This window comes from Chelonia mydas, chromosome 14 (assembly GCF_015237465.2).
Source record: "Chelonia mydas isolate rCheMyd1 chromosome 14, rCheMyd1.pri.v2, whole genome shotgun sequence".
Lineage (NCBI taxonomy): Eukaryota > Metazoa > Chordata > Testudines > Cheloniidae > Chelonia > Chelonia mydas.
In genome coordinates this window covers 768,855-788,821 of record NC_051254.2, presented here as the reverse complement: position 1 = coordinate 788,821, position 19,967 = coordinate 768,855, and the positions used below count along the sequence as shown (strand labels likewise).

Sequence of the window (19,967 nt, the reverse complement as noted above, 5' to 3'; positions counted from 1 at the left end):
ACAGGCTTCCTCCCCTTGGTTGCCTGGAAAGCACCATGTATGAACATAGTCCCATTTTAACACATTTCTCCCCCCCCCCCCACTGCTGCCTCTTAGTGGAGGCCACAGGAAAGGCAGAAGCTGATTGCAAGGGGCAGGTTTTCTTTACATACAAACCTTTGCAATAGCAGTGAAGGGGACAGTGTTAAGGGAGAAGCTGCATCTGATGAAGTGAGCTGTAGCTCACGAAAGCTTATGCTCAAATAAATTTGTTAGTCTCTAAGGTGCCACAAGTACTCCTTTTCTTTTTGCGAATACAGACTAACACGGCTACTACTCTGAAAACAGTCCTAGGGAAGCACCTTCCCAATCTTTGTTCCCACCACCTCCAAAGATCACTGCAGGGAAAAGCCCTTCCCAGCACCTGCTGGTGTACAAGGAATTAGTGAATTTGGGGTCCTAGTGATGTCCCCCTCTTACAGGCCACTTACCTTCTGGAGACCTGGAAGAAGAGTAAGAGGATTCAAAGGGACAGCGCGCATGGTCAGTTTGAAGATTTTATTTAACGGTCATAAAAGGGGAAGCAGATGATGATTCCAAATCTGTTAATCTGGGTCTAAGATTTACAGACAAAATGCACCAAATCAAATTAACAAAAATCTCTCTAAAGGGCAGGGGGAGAGGGAGAGGAAGAGTTGGGGCAGGAGACGTAGCTACAGGAAAACCACACACATTTGGTCCCAGTTCTGGTACAACATCAGTGTTATCAAAGCAACCAGAGAAGATGGCTGCAGAGCTGGAACATGCTTGTCCAGTAGCTGGAGGGTCCTGGAGAGTTCCTGCCCCCCAACTACCGGGCCAGTGTGGGTGTTAGGGATGCCAGGCTGCAGTGCTGTGAGGATGCAAGGGGAAGAGGGACTGCTCTGGGGACATGGAGTCTACTTGTCAAGGCAATAAATACTGACAGGCCAGGCACGAGATTTCAAAGGCAGAACTAATACATAAGGCATTAACTGCTCTTGAATATTTGTCCATTGCAAGCTCTTTGTTCTGACCAGGTTGTGAAAGCAGCTGCAGAACTGAACGGATTTATCCCCCAGCCGAAAACCAAACCAAGAGAAGGGGCAGGAGCTGCCCTGGCATTTCAGTGCTTTACAGCCAAAAATGGCTCCAATGAAATAATTCGGAGGTGACAGCAGCACTCATGACTCCCAGACCCAGCGCAGTAAAGATGCTGGGGCAGACACAGGAAGGCACTGGGCTGTTGAGAGATCTACACTAACAGGGCCAACACCTCCACAGCAGAAAGTGGGAGAGTTCTGCCAGTACAGCTTTCTCTGGACATCCCCAGGGATGGCTCTGTGTGGGCCGGGAGCAGCACAGGACGCCACAAGCCCTTCTCCTCTCAGGCCAGCAGGCTCAGGAGAATGGGCCAGCAGCAAAGTTAGTTGTGACTCGTTTCTAATGAGCCAATTCAATGAGACTGACTGAGGTGAGAGGGCGGCATGCTAACAAACCTATGGGGTGGGAGCTAACAAGATCAGGGCCCCTTCCTAGAGAATGTATGTTACACACATTAAGGCATCATGGTTACAGGAAACCGCCACAAATGAAGCTGCCAGCCAGTGTTCAAGACACTGGCTGGAGGGGAGGGGCAGGCCACAGACATGATTTTAGCCTACAGAAGGGTTCAGCAGCTGCCTGGCATCACAATTCCTCAGCCACCCAAAATGAGGCACCACCCCATGAGCAGGAGCACTAGGAAAAGCCCCCTTTGTGTGGGAAGCAGCTTGCAGAGTCCCTCTCCCTCAGCACCTGCCTGTGGTTTATTCCAATGAAGAAAGGTCAGATGCAGCAATGGGACAAGACTCTGATCAGGGCCCTGGGGAGGGCAGGAAGCTCTCCCACTTCTGTGCATGGTGGAGAGGCCTGGGGACAGATGCCCCTGAGGCAGGCAGCTGGAGGTCAGATGCAGACAGCATGGTTTGGTCAGCTCCATTCAGTGATTCTCTGGGGGGAGGGAAGGGGAAGGGTTACTGAGCTGAGCGCTCTTCTTGTTGACTTAAAAAATGGGAAGGGAAGGTGGGGTTCCAATGTCAGCACTTTGGTACAGGGTGGGATTTCTACTGTAGCCACTGCCTGGCTAACTCTCTCTCTGGGGATTGGCCTGTGGAAGGGCTACTCCTTCCACTCCTTCTTGATGGTCAGGTTCCACTCCCAGGACAGATGGTCAGTCTTATCATCATCTGTGAATTTGGATTTGATGTTGTAGCTGCCCCGGGCCAGGATACCCCTGGGGGCTTCCTCCATGGGGGTCAGGAACTCATACTCCTCTGCTCGGGGCCCATAGCTCCCAACCATGTAGTCAGTCTTGTCAACTGGAAGGAGACAGGGGTGGGGTGGAAAAGAATGAGCCGCCAGAGCTGGTGCTGAAGAGCATGAACGGATTCTAGCCCCTCCCGACTGCCGTGCCATTTCCCCACAGAAGGCACACGGCTGGGCTCAGAGCTAGGAAATTCAGCCACTCGATGCTAGCTCTGAGCCCCTTCCACATGGGGATGGACACCTGCCCACCCCATGCCGCTGGCCAAGCAACAGGAGGGGAAGAAGCTGCTGTTCATTCAGCACTAAGTTTTGCTTCACTCAAGGCCGATCGGCTCAAATGCAGCCGGAGCCACTGACATCAGCCAGGCCCTTGTACTGCTGCAGAGCCTGAAGGAGGTTTCCCACCCCCAGTGCTGAGCCAAAGGTGCACATGAGGAGGCCTTCTAGAGCAGTGGTTTTCAACCGCGGGGGGCCCACGAACCCTTTCAGGGGGGCCGCGGAGCCCCATGGCTGAAACTCGGTGCTCTGAGCCCCTGCACACAGCCCCTAGCTACCCCGTCCCTGCACCCTGAGCGGTGTTCAGACTTTTGAACTGAGTCCCCCCCCTTTGGTTGCGTTCCCCAACAGCCCAGACAGGCTAGGTGGCCTCCTGAGTGAGTCATGGGGTGGAGGTGGCACTTCCTCCCTGGACCCTGCTGTGCAGAGCTGGCTCGAGCCCTGCCAGGCCTTGCGCCCACCTCCCAAATAGAAATAAAATTATGCCTATGCCCAAAGACCCCCCCCCCGCCCCAGCCTGGAGCCCCGTGCTCCCCTGCACTCCCCACCAGGGCCTGGTGTTTTTGTAGCACGTTGAAGGGGGCCTCAGCAAGGAAAAGGTTGAGACCCCCTGCTCTGAAGTAAAGAGTCTCCTCCCACCATGCCAGAGCCAGCTGGAGAGTGGGGTGGCACATGCATCTCACTGTAGTTGGGCTGGCTGGGAGACCCCCCCTTGCAAAGCAATGTCTGGAACAATGGAAGCACTTACTTTTCACACCTTTCCTGAACGTGTGCTGAATGTACTTCAGCCCCGACACGATCTCCTTGTTCACCTGCAGAGATAAACAAGACCTCACAGCAGAGCGGCCACAGCCCTCCCCATATCCAGGGCAGGGCAGGGCAGGGCCCTGTCTCCCAATGCATTCCTTGGGATTGGTGACCTCCCTCTTTTGGGATGTCTGGTTGCTGTACGCCCGGAGTATACAGACAGGCTTGGGCCAGTGACTCAAAAGTTCTTACCCGGAAGGAGATTTTTATCCGATACTCCACAGCCTCCTTCAGCACAAACGACTGCTTCTTGTAGCTTTCCAGATCACCTACAGAGAAGGGAGAAGTTTGCTCAGACTCCCTAGGGACTGTGCTGTGGGATGCATTTGGGGTGGGCCCTGTACCAGAGACTGGAGCTATTGGAATATAAAGTGCGAGGCTGCAGGCAGGGGAAGTGTCCCTTCCTATATGTCGGGTCCTCCCTCGCTCCAGCTCCTGCATTAACTCCTTTGGTTTCCACAGAAGAGTGCACAAAGCCCAATGCGGGAAGGGAATCCCAAACACACTCTCCTCCCAACAAGGAAGAGAAATGTGATTTACTCATGGGTGTCCCTGTTTAGAGACCTCGCCACCTCGCACCCACCCATGCTGGAAGCTACCACCATTTCTAAGTTAGTCCATGCAAGCCCTAAGGAATCCATCTATCCACACCAGAGGATATGGCTCAATTTCAGAATGACTAGCTCTCTTAAGGAGACTCAACACCAAGCTCCTCTTCCCAGAATCAGCAGGAAGAAACGTGATCCTCAAATGGAGTACCTGGAGACCCTGCTTGACTAAAAATCAGGTATCCCAGTGGGACCCCCGGGCCCATTATCAGGATTCCAGCCTCATGCCACTAGAGGAGGCTGGTGCAACATTCCTCATGGATTAGAGCCCAGAGAAGCCTTTCATTCAATAGCTTATTTTGGGGCAGTATTTTTAAAAGAGTTCTGGCAACAGTAACTTGTTTGTGGAGCAATTTGGAATACTTCATTTAGCGTAGGGCTCGGTCCTGCCCCCCCATGGCCTGAGCTGAGTTTGGTGGGAGGAATGAGGAGTTATGGCAGGATTAGGTCTGTGGGTTTCCTATCTTTAGGAAAGCAGTGAGCCAGCGCTTGCCAAGTGGCTCCTGGGCTCCTCCAGCTGGTAGCATCTAAGTAGCGCTTGCAGGACTGAATGTGCACAACCAACAGGAGTCCAAAAGGCACTGTGCTGGGGCCCTTCGCACTGCAGTTCAGGTACAGGAAGCAGAGAGGCTGCAGTACTGACCACCAGGCTGGAAGCCCTAAACTCACAGGAGCCTGGCCCCCTGCAAGTTATGTTTGGAAATACATATTTCAGCAGGTCACTTCCACCTCTGGGCTCCAGGCCAGACAGGACAGTGGCCCTAGCCTGGCCCCCACCAGGGCTCCTGATTGTCTGCACTGAGCTAGCCAAGGCCTGTCCCCCTCGGAAGGCAGACCACAGTGCCCATCTCCTGCTTACCTGTCAGGTCCAGGTCCAGAGGCCCAGGGGCAGTGGCACAGACCAGTGTCAGTTTGGTCACGACCACATTAGGGGTGCTGGGGTCTAAGACGAAGAAGAGGCTGTTAGACAAGTTCTAAAAGTGCTAATGACATCCCCACCCCAAGGCCCAGCCCATCTACATCCTTCTCTCTCCCTTCACTCAGTTCCTGGAAACGCAAAGGAGTAGGTAAGAACTAGAAAGAATGGGCCTGCCTGGAGCAGAGATCCAGGGTTCCCCTTGTTTTATACTCAGGGCAGAAAGAGGTCTCAGAATCTTCCATTCAGAAGGAACATCCCAGAAGATATCGACTCTCGAGCTTTATTCAAAGGACCAATGACTGACTTAAGCTAGCCAGGTAAAAACTGGCAGACCAGACAGCTAGCCGTGCTCATATTGGAGGGTTACTCCCAACTGATCATTTGCATCCTCGAGTTAAAGCTGGGCTTTCAGCAGCATGTATGAAGAGATCTGGGAGGAGGGTAGGAGAGTTCTTAGTGTCTGCCTGAAGCAGTTAAAGGTGTAGAGAAGGGGTCTTGGCTATTGTAGCTGTTTAATGTCTGCACAGATAGAACCACATGCTCTGAGATGACACCAGGACTCACCAGTAGCTATGTTCACAGAACCCAGCAGAGCCTCCTTGTATTTGCGCAGGCTCTCATCATCCTTGTCCAGCTCCTGGATCTCTTGGATGCTTTTCTGGGCAGGTGGTTTGTAGTTGACAGAGTGTTCATCTTCCTCGTTCTCTGCTGCAATCTGCGCCAGCTGCTCTGCGGTCGGCTCCTGCTCTGCCATCTTTACACACGTGAGTTACACCTAGGAGGGGAGAATGGGAAATGGGATCAGTGGCCTGATGCAGCTGTTTCCCGCACTGCTGAGAAGTCCTGCAGGGCTCCTCAATAGACACCTCATTCCTTCCTTGGCTAAAGCAGGGTTCCCCACAAATAGTTGGCCAGTAACTCCAGCTTTCGGAGGGGTCAGTTCAATGCACCCTTGTTCCCAAATGCCTGTGGAAGGTCTTGGTAGTTGTCTCAGGGGAATGAACTGGGTAGGACATTCCCAGAACACCTAGTTCTCTGCAGTGTGTGCCCTCTTACAAGTGCCCGAGTCAGAGTTTGGCAAGCAGGTGCAGAATCTTTGGTTAACCCATGGACTCCCAACTGCACCAGGGGGTGAGAAGACTTCAATCTCTGCATTTTGTTTGTCAAATTGCCAGGACAACAGATAACTTTTCGAGAAGTGTGATTAGATAAACCCTCTGCACACAAGAACAGCTGAGTGGAGAAACCCAAAGAGTAGATCTGGGGCCTTTGTTACAGTCTACTTCCCTACAGCACTCAAATCTATCTAAGAAGAGATGTTCGCTCCATTGTTGGCCCAAGTCCCAGAGGCCTCAGCAATGATCAACAGGCCTGTGGCTCAAAATGCAACTGGATCAGTCTGTTTTAAAAGGGGCACTGTCTGTCCCCAAATTGCTGGGAAAGGCACCTGCCTTGGCTGATCTCACACTCAGTCCTTTCCAAAAGTCTGAGCCAAGGCAAGGCCAATGAAAAGCAGCAGCTATCTGATTAATAGCATTTGTACTAACTTAGCTCAATGGTGCAAGTCTCCAGCCACTTTCTGAATAGGCAATAAGTAGTGGTGTGTGGAGTAGCCATCGTTAAGGGTGAAGCTCCATTCTCATTATAAAAGCCATTCTCCACTCCTACCCCACAATCCCCCTCTCAAGCCTCACAGGCCACATCATCCAAGGCGAGGTTTTCCCTCAGAAAAATATCAGAAGATTTTAAAGTCAATGGTGAAGACTTTGAAAACCCATGACTGTTTGAAGCTTCCCTGTAGTGGGCTCCCCAACTGCAAACACTCCAGAAGTATCACCCTTTACAAACAAGCAGTGAAGGGATCCAGCCATTTCCCCAGCCTTTAGCCGGGTCTACACTTAGATCGGCCTCGCTACATTATTCAGGCTGTGAAAAATGCTGTTCCCTGTGCAGTGTGATTAAGATCAACCTCACCCTCAGTGTAGACTCAGCCAGGCCAGCCTAGCCACCACCTCTTGGAGAGGCTGGTTAAATATATCAATGGAAAAACCCCTTCTGTCAATGTACGAAGTGTCTATATTACAGGACAACCGCAGTACAGCTATGATGCTGCGGTGGTGTAGACATACCCTAAATCCTTCATTACTCCCATTCACCATTTTGCCTCCTAAAATTTTGCATATATAGATGCAGAGGTCAAAAACAGATAAGACAATTATAAAATCCTGTTCACTATTCAAGGGAGCCATTTCCAATATACTTCATCACGTATACTACAAGAATACTCCATACTCAATACAGTTAAATACAAACTTGTAAGGACCATATACACCTACCACACCTCTACACAGATACCCAATGGTTGGTGCTTGAAGCTAGACAAATTCAGGTGAGAAACAAAGCACAATTTAAAAGTGAAGGAATTAGCCACTGGGAAAACTCAGCTAGAGATGAAGAAGATTCTTACTCATTCAAAGTCTTAAAATCAGTATTTTATTTTATTTTTTGAAAGATATGCTATAGCTCAAACAAGTTCTGGGCTTGATGCAGAAGTTACTGGGTGAGATTTTCTGGCCTATGTCAGGCTAGATCATCATAATGGTCCCTTCGGATCTTAAAGATCTATGAACCTTCTAATCAGCACGTTTCATAACCAAAGATCAATTATTTCATTTCTACTCCCCCAATAGATCAGCCTAAGGAAAAAGCTCCCAGAACTCAGACATGACACACACCCTGGGATTATATATCAATTAGTTTCTTCTACTACACATCTTATACATGCGAGTGACACACAGCATATATTGCATTCTAGAAAGAGATACGTCAAGGTCAGGTATAGAGTGAGTCAGGTGGAGAGTGGGGACCTGGCTGGACCCGTTCATTTCCAGACTCCTTTGGGAGGAGGTTTTAGTAAAGGAATCATAGAATATCAGGGTTGGAAGGGACCTCAGGAGGTCATCTAGTCCAGCCCCCTGCTCAAAGCAGGACCAATGGAAGCGTGTGGGGGTGCTAGATGGACTCACGCAAAACATTCAACCAGGACTTTTATGCAAGTCTTGTTTGGGAATAAGACTGAGGGACCAGTTCTGCTCCATTTTGTGATGTTCTCCACAACCTCTCTGATACACGAGAGAAACAGCCCTAGCAGGACCATCAAAATAGACAAGAGAAAGTTCTAGCTGCCAGGGCTCTTGGGTCCAAGTATGGCTGTTCACGTAGCCTGCAAATCAACAAAAGAGACTAGAAACCCAAGCATGGCACAAGCACAGAATCTCCACCTGGGAAGAGAGCTGTGCATTTCTGATGAGCTGGCCAAAGCTCCCAGGAACTAGCTTTTTGGGGTGGCAGTTTCAGTGTACTCTCAGATAGCACATTAGGGTGCTCACGCAACACATACAGACTTGAGGTAGAGATTTTCTGCCTACTCTGGCTAGCCACAGGAAAGCATGAATCAAGCATGGAGCAGCTTCTTCTACTGAGGATGGAGTTGCTTAGCTAGCATCTTGACAGGGTGGCTGTGATGCATTTGGTATTGAGAAAAGCTTCAGGATCACATCACAAGGCAAGGAGAGAACAGCCAAAGCATTCAGGATTATTCTTACACAGGTTTTCTAACCCAGGGATGGATGGGAAGCAGGTGGCTCTTGGGGGTGAACAAGAAAACTTTCCATGGCCAGTCTGCACTTGATATTCCACAATTGGCAGCACTGACCCAGCCTCTGGGCAGATGCTTCTGCTGCCACTGCACCATTGTAGAGGGCCTCTTCAGACTAGATGATCTACTGGTCCCTTCTGGCCTTAATCTATGAATTCAGTGGGAAGATCTCTTATCTCTGGTATATCACATTTCACCTGTTACCCCAGTACTGAGCCCAATAATATGTTTGGCTGACGCATCTTTTAGAAAGGCATCCATCTAAATCTGGATTTGAAGACCAGAGATGAAATCCACCACTTCTATTGGTTAACCTTCCAATAGTTAATCAACCTCACTGTTAAAAAACTGCCTTATTTCTAGTTTGTCTGGCTTCAGTTTCCAGCAATCGATTCTTGTTCTGCCTTTCTCTGCTAGATTAAAGAGACCTTTAGTAGCCGGTATTTTCTCTCCATCAAGATATTTACACACCACACCTTTCTGGATAAACTAAGCAGATTGGTCTCACTCTAAGGCATTTTCTCCACCCCTTACATTTTTTGTGGCTTCTTTCTGCACCCTCTCCAGTTTTTCAACATCCTTTTAAAAAATGTTGACTCCAGAATCGTACACACTACAATCAGTCTGAGGTAAAAACCACCTCCTCATTCCGACTCACTACTCCTGATTTAGGCAACTCAGGGTTACATTAGCTCTTTGCTGCAGCATCACACTGGGAACTTGTCCACTCTGACTCCTAAATCCTTTTCAGAGTCAGTGCTTTCCAAGATATAGTACCGAATTTTATAGGTATGACCTACATTTTTTATTCTAGATGTCGCACCTTTTACTTGGTGTATTAATGAACTTTCTTTGAAGGGGCCCAGCTTATCAAGTGATCCAGATCAGTGGCTCTCAACCTTTCAGACTACTGTACCCCTTTCACGAGTCTGATTTGTCTTACGTACCCCCAAGTTTCACCTCGCTTAAAAACTACTTGCTTACAAAATCAGTCAAAAATACAAAAGTGTCATAGCCCACTACTACTGAAAAATTGCTTCCTTCTTCATTTTTACCATAGAATTATAAATCAATTGGAACATAAATACTGTACTCACATTTCAGTGTATAATATATAGAGCAGTATAAACAACTCATTGTACGAAATTGTAGTGTGCGCTGACTTCACTAGGGCTTTTTATGTAGCCTGTTGTAAAACTAGGCAACTGTCTAGATGAGTTTAGTACCCCCTGGAAGACCTGTGCGTACCCCGGGTTGAGAACCACGGATCTAAATCACTCTGTAGGACTGCCCTTTCCCCATTTACCACTCCACCACAAGTTTTTATCAGCAATGATTTTATACTTACTTCTGGATTGAAGAGCATCAGACCTCGAACTGATCCCTGCTGAACTCCACAAGAAATACACTCACTTAACGATTCCCCTCTGACAACTACTTCATGATCTCTCAGTTAGCCAGTTAATTTAACATGTGCTTCACTCATGCTGTTTAGTTCTAACACTTTACAAAAGTCTATTACACCTACATAGTTACCTTTATCAACCAACCTGTCGCTTCATCAACAACTAAATCAGGTTTGACAAGAGCTATTCACAAGAGACTAGGGAGAGGCAGAGTCTCCCAATAGCTGCCACTGAGATGCACTGCAGAGGGAGAGTCTCCTGTTTTTCCTTGGTGGATGATGCAGCCATTTGCTTCCAAACTCCAAATATTCCCCTCACACCAGAGGAAGGGAAGCCTCCACTTTGAGTTGTCATAATTAATCACTAATTAAACCTCAAGTCAGAGTAAAAGGAGCCTGGAGGAGGCCAAGCTATCCAAAGGCAGAACTTGAATCCAGAAGTGAACTCCCCTGCGGACACTTGTTAAAGAGGGCCAGTTAGAGTGCCTTTCTAAGGCCATTCACTGCCTGCACTCAGGCCAGTGCTGGACACTGGAAAGCTGTCAGAAGTTCAACGCAAAACACAGCAGCCCAGCACAGTGCTAGAATGCAGCTCCACCCAGTCCTCCACTCAGCTCCGGAAGCTGGCTTGGCTCTGCACGGGTGTGTCCACAGGCTTCGGACATTACTGAAGAGCTGCTGCCGCCGCCGCCACGGCCAGCTGCAATCTTGCATTGGTCAGAGCAGGAAATCAGTTCAACAGGCCTCTATCTGCACCCAAGCATGGGACTGTGTCCCATTTGCTCATCCCCCAACAAAGCAGCTGGGGTGTCTTGTGTTTTCCCCTCCCCTAGCAGCACCTAGTCTCCATCAGCACCATCTTCCCAAGCATCCAGGCCTTCCAGCCCCCAAAATAGACACATTTTGAATGAGCATCCTGCCTCAAGGGGGACAGAGGAGCTGTTCTGCTAACCACCACCTGCTGTTGCCCTCATTATAGCATTAGACCCACTGGCATGGATGGACAGGGACACCAGAGCGCCTGGATGAACCTGGATACTTTAACGACCATTGCAGTCCTCCATTAGCCACACAGGAACCAGCCCTTTCCCTTCCTCTCACACTGATAAACTAGAGAATTTCTAAGGCCATGAAAAGCTGCTGCAGACAACAGGTGGGAAAAGCAAACCCCCGCCCGTCAGTCACCTGGGAGGTCAGGGCTGTTACACCCAGCAGCTCAGGATAGGGCTCATCTCTCCTCAGAAGAAATGGACTACGCTAAAAAGCACATGCCTGAGGTCACAATTCCTCAGCTGCTTCTTCAGGAAACGCATCAAGCCAGAAAGGAAGCAGGCTTCCGGGCACACAAAGCTTTTCCCAAGGCCCTTGACCTCTTCCTTTGGGTTGCAGGGAGAAGCCATTTACCACAGTTCAGGGTTAGTAGGATAGAGGGGGCCTTAGAGTAACTGGCACTTTGCTGTTCATTTCTGGGTGAGATTGCTAGACAAACCAAAATCAAGGCATCAATTGTAACTGAACTTCCCAGACACACCATATGGCCTGTGCTCACAAGTCCCATACCATCAGGAGCACAGGCCTAACATCTTTAGCAGGCACAGGACCTCCTGCAGAAGAGGCAGCGGGTCCCCTCCCCCATCCCTTCTTCTAAGGACTAGAGCTCCATTTAACTAATAAAATGACTAATGTCCTGATGTGATAATGGATAGTGTGCGACAGATCACAGGTCAAACCTCAGGCATTATTGCAGGAAAACTCCCTTCTCAGGCACCTTCAGATCCTAGCTGCTTAGGAAATGCTCACTGTTAGAACCTTCTGTCCTACAGCTGCTGAAATGCATCTACAACGTGACCATTGCCTTACATGGACTGTCATTTTCTTCCTGGTCTTAGAATCCTTTCCATACTCCTGGTCACTGCCATTGTCCTGAACACCGGATTCCCTCCCGCCAGCCTAGCATCTCATCTCTGATCACCTTCCTTCGGACTCCCCCAAGTTGCAATTTTCAACTGCAAGTTCAAACCAGGCAGATATTTAACTACAGACAGATCACCATTTACCATGATGTCACCTAACAAGAGTCTACAGTACTGAAGAACCTCAAGCCAGTTCTGGCAGGACCTTCCAGGGTCTCTCACCAAACTTGATCTGTAACAGAGCTAAAGAGCCTCCAGGCTCCTGAGAGATTCCGATTATCTAGAACAGGGTAGCACGTGCCTGTTGCTGGCTAAAGCCACTTCTGAATGGGAAGAGAACTCCTAGACTCTACTACTTCTGGAAGAGTCAGGCTCTAGACTGTCTTGCTCCAAGCAATGATGCAGCTGCAGAAGACTTCAGATGCACCTCATGCTAACCAGAACTTTGGAGATCACAAAAGATGAACCAATGCTTGTGAGAAACTGGAGCAGGCTGAATCACTCTTCTAGCAGATTTCAGAGCGGTAGCCGTGTTAGTCTGTATCAGCAAAACCAACGAGGAGTCCTTGTGGCACCTCAGAGACTAACAAATTTATTTGGGCATAAGCTTTCCTGATGAAGGGGGTTCTAGCCCACAAAAGCTTATGCCCACATAAATGTGCTAGTATCTAAGGTGCCAGCTTGTTTTTTCTTCCTAGCAGAGGGAACTCTTACTGTCTTTATCCCTCTATCCAAGAGCCCTGCTATTTCAAAACTTACAAACTGTTAGTTCCTCCAGGGTTAAGCAGGCAGGACATGAGCACTAGAAAGAGACCCAGGCTCCTAAGAAACTGCAACCTGGCTACAGTTACAGCCTGATTAATGATGTGGCAACCAAGGAGCTAGCAGTATTGCAAGGGAGGACATCAGTCCCTGCTACCCAAGAACTTTGCTGGTGAGAAGACATACCACAATTTCTGCCTTTTACATGAACAATCCCTAGAACAGAGACCTCTACAGAGCAGACCTCTACACGCTCTACATTAGAAGTTCTGTGGCCCCATCCCTGCTCAAAGCCCTTAGACACTACTGGAATACAAATAAGTAATAACGGAGTTTGACAGAAGGTTCCTTCAAGCGAGATACAATTCTGGTTGGCCTGTGGGTAAATGTGTTATGCTCAGTGAGGGAGACTGGGGGTCAGAAGTGAGTTTGGGCTCATCACCATGGTAACCCATGGTGGCAGCAACATAAATGGGTGTGTCACCTGGCAAAGAGTAAATAAGGACTCACTAATCACACCAGCAGGTAGGCTGACAGGACATTTCACATGAATTGCTCCCAAGACCATACCCACAAGAATTCAGAAGAAAGAAAGTTAGAGCCTGATCATCCCACAGGGAAAGCCCCTCTTATGCCCTGGCACAAAGTTACTGCAGAATTCCAACTGTCAGGATTCCCACCTTATCTGGGGGCTTTGAGTACACCCACTGCCCAGTCATCAGGAATAATGAAAGGACTCCACAAGTGCCCTCCATCCTCTCAGGAACGCTGCAGTTTGGATCCAAGTGTCCCAGAAGCTTCTGACTGCCAGAAGTTGGACTGCACGACAGGGTTTGGATCACTCAATAAATTGCCTTGTTCTCTTTAGTCCCAGATGCTTCAGAGGGAGTAGCCACTGTTGGAAGACAGGATACTAAGCTAGACGGACCATTGGTCTGACCCAATATGGCCATTCTTATGATCTCTTTGCAGATGACCCCAGTTTGGGGCTGCAGTAAGTACACTCGATAATGCTCAGCAAGTGGGGAGCGGTCAGTCAGTCACGTCAAGACCGTTAGCACTCAATGGCAGAGGACTCCAATTAGCTGTGCTCCCCGTTAAAAGCTCTTGTAGTCCTGTACTGAGTAGAGGTAACTGTCTGAATTCTAAGCATGCTGCAGTCTGGTTAGTGACACCAGTTAATGCACAAGCTCTTCATCATGAGCCACAGCTGCACATATTGACAAGAATAAAAGCAAAAAGTTTGGAGAGTCTTTGCTTATTTCCCTACTGGAAACATTACAATGCCACCCCACAGTGTGGTACAACTGATGATGATGGAGTCTCATGTCGACATAAGGGGATTCTACAAACCCTATAAGTGAAGGATCTACGCAAGGTCAAACCAATGAAAAACGCACAAACCTGGTTACGCGTGGGACAGACAAGATTGTCCATGACCATTGCAGCCTCTTTTATATTTGCTGTGCGCTGTTCACATTTTTCACATAAAATGTGAACACACCTGGCATCAAATGGTTAACAGCAACATGACAAATCTGCTACCACCTTGCTCTGTCATGGGCTGTTGCTTCCCAACTGATGGGGTCAACCTGATACGCTTTCAAGTCCGACTTTAGTGGGTCTTTACACTGTTTGTACTGGCCACCATGAGAACAGATGCCTTGCATTATTTGACCATAAAACATGGTCTTGGGTACTCATGAGTTGGCCATACAAGTGAGATTCCCAAACCAAAGCAGCTAAGTTTCAATGAGCATGCTTTGAATGCCTGACATTCAAAAAATGATTAAGAATTTTGATACTGGGAATTTTGTCACACCAGTCGACCCTGCAAATGGAACAAATGCGGCACACATGGGACTGATCAAGTTTCCTAAGGTAGCAGCAACATGTTGCCAATATCTCACAACCATGTAAACCTGTTGCAAGTGCGACTGCCCAACAGGCAGCTTACTGCTTATTTTGATGCCCCTATTGTTCCATAGGTGGTACAACCAGTACAGGGCTAGAATAACTGGGGTGCTGAATATTAGGACTGAGGTGCACTGCAAGAACTCTGGGAAACATAGGAGTGACACAGCAGAGCATTCTGGACTATAATTGCAGTTTAGGCCAGAATATACATGCTTCAGGTTGCTGGGTTGTGTGGGAGCCACAAGGCTGTATTAGTAGGGTGTGCTGCAGGTGAAGCTTGAGAAACAGCAACAGAACTGTGTAGGGAATGCTTACACTGAACTTCCTATACTATGCTAAGCTGAGCTCAGCACTACTGCAGTTTCATATACTTAGTTTAAAAAAAGGGAAGCTGCCATTTTCAGAGCTGTTAGGAAAGAGGCTGAGAAATTATGGAAGAGATCATAGAATATCAGGGTTGGAAGGGACCCCAGAAGGTCATCTAGTCCAACCCCCTGCTCAAAGCAGGACCAATCCCCAACTAAATCATCCCAGCCAGGGCTTTGTCAAGCCCGACCTTAAAAACTTCCAAGGATGGAGATCCCACCACATCCCCAGGTAACGCATTCCAGTGTTTCACCACCCTCTTAGTGAAAAAGTTTTTCCTAATATCCAACCTAAACCTCCCCCACTGCAACTTGAGACCATTACTCCTCGTTCTGTCATCTGCTACCACTGAGAACGGTCTAGATCCATCCTCTTTGGAACCTCCTTTCAGGTAGTTGAAAGCAGCTATCAAATCTCCCCTCATTCTTCTCTTCCGTAGACTAAACAATCCCAGTTCCCTCAGCCTCTCCTCATAAGTCATGTGTTCCAGACCCCTAATCATTATTGTTGCCCTTCGCTGGACTCTCTCCCATTTCTCCACATCCTTCTTGTAGTGTGGGGCCCAAAACTGGACACAGTACTCCAGATGAGGCCTCACCAATGTCGAATAGAGGGGAACGATCACGTCCCTCGATCTGCTGGCAATGCTCCTACTTATACATCCCAAAATGCCATTGGCCTTCTTGGCAACAAGGGCACACTGCTGACTCATATCCAGTTTCTCGTCCACTGTAACCCCCAGGTCCTTTTCTGCAGAACTGCTGCCTAGCCATTTGGTCCCTAGTCTGTAGTGGTGCATATGGGATTCTTCCGTCCTAAGTGCAGGACTCTGCACTTGTCCTTGTTGAACCTCATCAAATTAGAGGATTAGGCCAAAAGAAATCTGTCTAGGGCCCTCTATATCCTATCCCTACCCTCCAGCGTATCTACCTCTCCTCCCAGTTTAGTGTCATCTGCAAACTTGCTGAGGGTGCAATCCACACCATCCTCCAGATCATTTATGAAGATACTGAACAAAACCGGCCCTAGGACCAACCCTTTGGGCACTCCACTTGATACCGGCTGCCAACTAGACATGGAGACATTGATCACTACCCGTTGAGCCCGACAATCTAGCCAACTTTCTATCCACCTTATAGTCCATTCATCCAGCCCATACTTCTTTAACTTGCTGGCAAGAATACTGTGGGAGACTGTGTCAAAAGCTTTGCTGAAGTCAAGGAACAACACATCCACTGCTTTCCCCTCATCCACAGAGCCAGTTATCTCATCATAGAAGGCAATTAGATTAGTCAAGCACGACTTGCCCTTTGTGAATCCATGCTGACTGTTCCTGATCACTTTCCTCTCCTCTAAGTGCTTTAGGATTGATTCCTTGAGGACCTGCTCCATGATTTTTCCAGGGACTGAGGTGAGGCTGACTGGCCTGTAGTTCCCAGGATTCTCCTTCTTCCCGTTTTTAAAGATGGGCACTACATTAGCCTTTTTCCAGTCGTCCGGGACTTCCCCCGATCACCCTCTCCCTCCCCCCACCTCCAACTTCTGATGGGGCTTTCACACACTGGAAGCAGGTACATCAGGAACCTTAACAACCAAACCGCATACTCTTCATGCATACCAGCTTTGAAATGCACTGTGTCTGGAATTGCAGAAGAAACGGCGGGACTTACTTTAACCATTCTAACAAGGCAGGAAGGCAACACAGGGAAAGCACTTCCGGATTCCCCATCACCAGAGCAATCCAAAAGCAAGCAGTGAAAATACCCCATTTGAGAGAGGCTCGGAGAGCACTTCGCTGATTGGGAAGTACAAGGATATGAACATTCATTGCACTTATTAAATGATACTCAGAAAAGCAGGTTGCCACTCAGATTCAACTCTGAACTTAAGAGCAGCAGCACACAGCAGTAATGAGCCATCATAAAGCTGTTTCCCATATACAAATGCTCTGAGTCTAACATCTCAGCAGTCCAGAGACTTCCTCCCACTGAACTCTAGCAACAAGTTTTAATTTGCTCCTCCCACATCATTGCACCAGTTTTTAAAAACTCCACCATCAGGACTCTAAGGACTGTGCTGTGAAGTGGGTGAAATTCACACTCATGTTGTACAGCCTCTCTCCACTCCAGGTACTAAAGATAAGCTATAACGGAAAAACACCTAGTTAGTGTCCTTTACAAAGTTTACAGTACATAAAAAGCCTGAAAAAAGTTCTGCAGTTCTTATATTAAGAATTCTGTTTGATATTCTCTCTCTGAATAGTCTGGATGACTGCAAAACTACATATGCCCTAAAAACAAACCTGATTAAGTAAGAAGAGAAATGGTTTTCCCTTTATTCTTAAACGGTATTTAATCCACAGCTAAGAAACAGCTGGAAGAAGAGATTAATCAACAAGCCAACCCCTTCAAGGAAGGCTTTTGGATGCACCCACTTCATGACTCGGGGCTGTCAAAGAGATTTCCAGCAAAACAGCCAAGACGACTTTAGATTCCTGTTTTTTCAGGACAGCCAGAAAGGTTTTTTTGAGACGGCACAAGCCCAGGCGCCCCTCCCTTCCCACTCCCTTGAACGCTAGCCAGGAGGCCAGCGAGAACGGATACCAGAAACCAGGAAGTGCCCTCTGTTCCCGAACTCCAGCGCACAGACGCCGCTACCGCGCCCGTCGCCGCCCCGCCCGCGCCTGGCTGTGGCCGCGATCCCGCAGGAGCCGGTGACGGGAGCGGCTCTGGGGCCCCGCCGCGCACGCGGCCCCGCGGGCCTCGCACCCCGCGCGCAGCAGGCCGAGCACGTGCCCCCGCCGGCCCCTGAGGGCGCGAGGCGCGGCGCCAGCGCGGCGGAGGGGACCGTGCGCCAGGCCCCAGGGGACTCCGGCCCGGGCCCGGCAAAGGACCCCCCCCGCTGCCGCCGCGCCCCCTCCGCCCCGGAGACCGAGAAGGGCCGCAGCTCCGGCCCGCCCCGCGCATCCCAGCCCCTCCCTACCCGGCCCGCTCGCCTCCTCGCGCTGCTGTGACAACGCTACCCAGATCCGCCCAGCCGCCTCCGCGCGCGCCCCCGCACTTCCGGGCCGTTGCCGTCACTTCCGGTTTTAAGAGGACGGAGCCCAGGGCCTCACTTCCGAGCAGGCCTCGCCGCGCTGATTGGCCGGAGGAGAGCGTGAGGGGCGCGCGACCGACAATAAAAATGATAGAGTTCGGCTGCTGGATAGAGCGTCTCCTGAGGCTCCGTTACCTTCCTGGCTTGGGAGCGGGGGACTTCCGGCCTCTTAATTGCTAGCGGAAGCCCTGGGGCTGACGGGCGGGACCGGAAGCACCGAACCTGGATTTGAACCCCTGTGCTCTGACGTCACCGAGGCGAGGCGAGGCGGGGCGGGAGCGTGGCTCGGGCTCGGGCGCGGGCGGCTGCTGAGCCCGCCCGCGGGCCGCCCCGTCCAGTGTAACCGCGGAGCCTCGTGCCCGCGGCCTGGGGTTCCCTCAATGCCGCCCTCCCCGGTGCTCGGTGGGCCCCGCTGGGCCGCTCGGTCCGTTTTCAGCTGCCGCCTTTCCGCTCCGGAGGGAAGCGAGTTAACATCCCGCCTTCACGCTCGTGTTTGTTGCATTGCCCGAGCCGTTTGAGCAAGAGCCGGGGAGGGGCGCCGCTGAGAGCAGCTCGCCCGGCCTCCCCGTTGCCGCGGCAGGGTTGAAGGGAAGCCCGGGGCCTGTGAGGAGCGCACAGGGGGTGGCCCCCGCTCGCGCGGGGGATCAGCGTGGCGTGAAGAGGCTTCCCATAGTCCCCTGGAGCGGGTGAAAGGGGATCCCAAAGCCCCTATTCTGAGTAGGCAGCAGTATTCCCCTGTGCTGGAACAGGGAAGCTCCGGAATACCTTTGTCCCCTGCTGGAAACCTCAGGAGGCTCTGCTCAGTGGGGTGTTCCGCCTTTGCCAGCATTATCTGCCTGTGGGGATGCACTGAGCCGACCCCTTCTCTGCTCCCTTTGTCTGAGGGAGCGTCTGTCCCATGCAGCGAGCCTGGCCAGTTCCCGCTGCCCCATCCTTGTCTCAAGTGTCTTAAATGCAGACTTACCCAAGCTCTTACCCAGGTTTTAGCCCTACTTCCCTACTGTCCTTACACAACCCTTATAGCTGGTCTTATATGCGCTTTGAACCTGGGCTTGCTTACCTGCCTGGGGAAGGTAAGTTAATCTAGAGTCACTGTTGCTCATCCCAGGTCTCCATGATGATATCCTACCTCTGTGCTAGTTGTCCTGCAGCATGCTGTGTCTATGGGGAATCACAATGTTATAGCAAGCATCAGCTGTCTCCACTCCATCATCCAATATCCATGATGCACCACTACTTTCCACAGCTCAGAAACCCCTGACAAAATGCCCTCCACTGTGTCCCATAGCCTCTACCCACATCCTGCCCCAACCAGGAACAGCTTGTGCTGCATGCATCCCTTACCACCAGCTGGAACGGACAACTGAAGAGCATGCCGAGCTGGAAGTGCCACCATTAAATATGCTGGTAGGCTAAGAACACTTCTGCACAGAGGCTCAAGAGACAGGCCCAAGTTCTCCCACAATACATTGCAAAACAATTCCTAGAGCGGGTCCACTGACACTACGTACCTTGCAATACACTTACAGAAATCCTAGTGCCAAATCCAGGTAACAGAAGTACCAGTATGGATGCGGCTGCACAGGTATGAGTTGTGCAATTCTGCAGTGTGGATGCTCAGAGGCAGGCTTGGCAAACCTGGGTGCCCATGCCTGAGTACAGATTTAATAATTTTATTAAGATGATGTTGAAATAAAAAGAAAACAGTACAGAGTTTAAGCATAGAAGTTTCTGGTTATCAGGGAAGGTACAGATTATCAAGGGATGCAAAATTCAGTTTAGGAACGGGTGGCGTAAGGAATACATAATCTGCAATCTCCCCAATTGGGGGTAAAAGTTTAACAGCTCAAAGTACAGACATTGAGATATGGGGGTATGTTGTTCATATAATGGCTATGTTCAGGTGTGGAGTATAATGAGTGGATACGATGATGAG

General features: G+C 49.8%; 1 protein-coding gene across 6 annotated transcripts; it reads right to left on the bottom strand.

The window, feature by feature from the left end:
* Positions 1 to 523: 523 nt before the first annotated feature.
* ARHGDIA (Rho GDP dissociation inhibitor alpha) lies at positions 524 to 18,693 on the bottom strand. 6 transcript variants are annotated; one of them, XM_043527835.1, is made up of 6 exons: positions 18,167 to 18,693; positions 5,479 to 5,689; positions 4,855 to 4,938; positions 3,580 to 3,656; positions 3,329 to 3,392; positions 524 to 2,357 (listed from the first exon to the last, which is right to left on the bottom strand). In XM_043527835.1, the coding sequence occupies exons 2-6, from the start codon at positions 5,666 to 5,668 to the stop codon at positions 2,158 to 2,160; spliced, it is 615 nt and encodes a 204-aa protein (XP_043383770.1). In that variant the 5' UTR covers positions 5,669 to 5,689; positions 18,167 to 18,693; the 3' UTR covers positions 524 to 2,157. The 6 variants fall into 6 exon arrangements, with proteins under 6 accessions (XP_043383770.1, XP_037769979.1, XP_043383771.1 ...); XM_037914051.2 differs by having other exon boundaries at positions 17,918 to 18,278; XM_043527836.1 differs by having other exon boundaries at positions 17,958 to 18,172.
* Between the last annotated feature and the right edge of the window lie 1,274 nt (positions 18,694 to 19,967).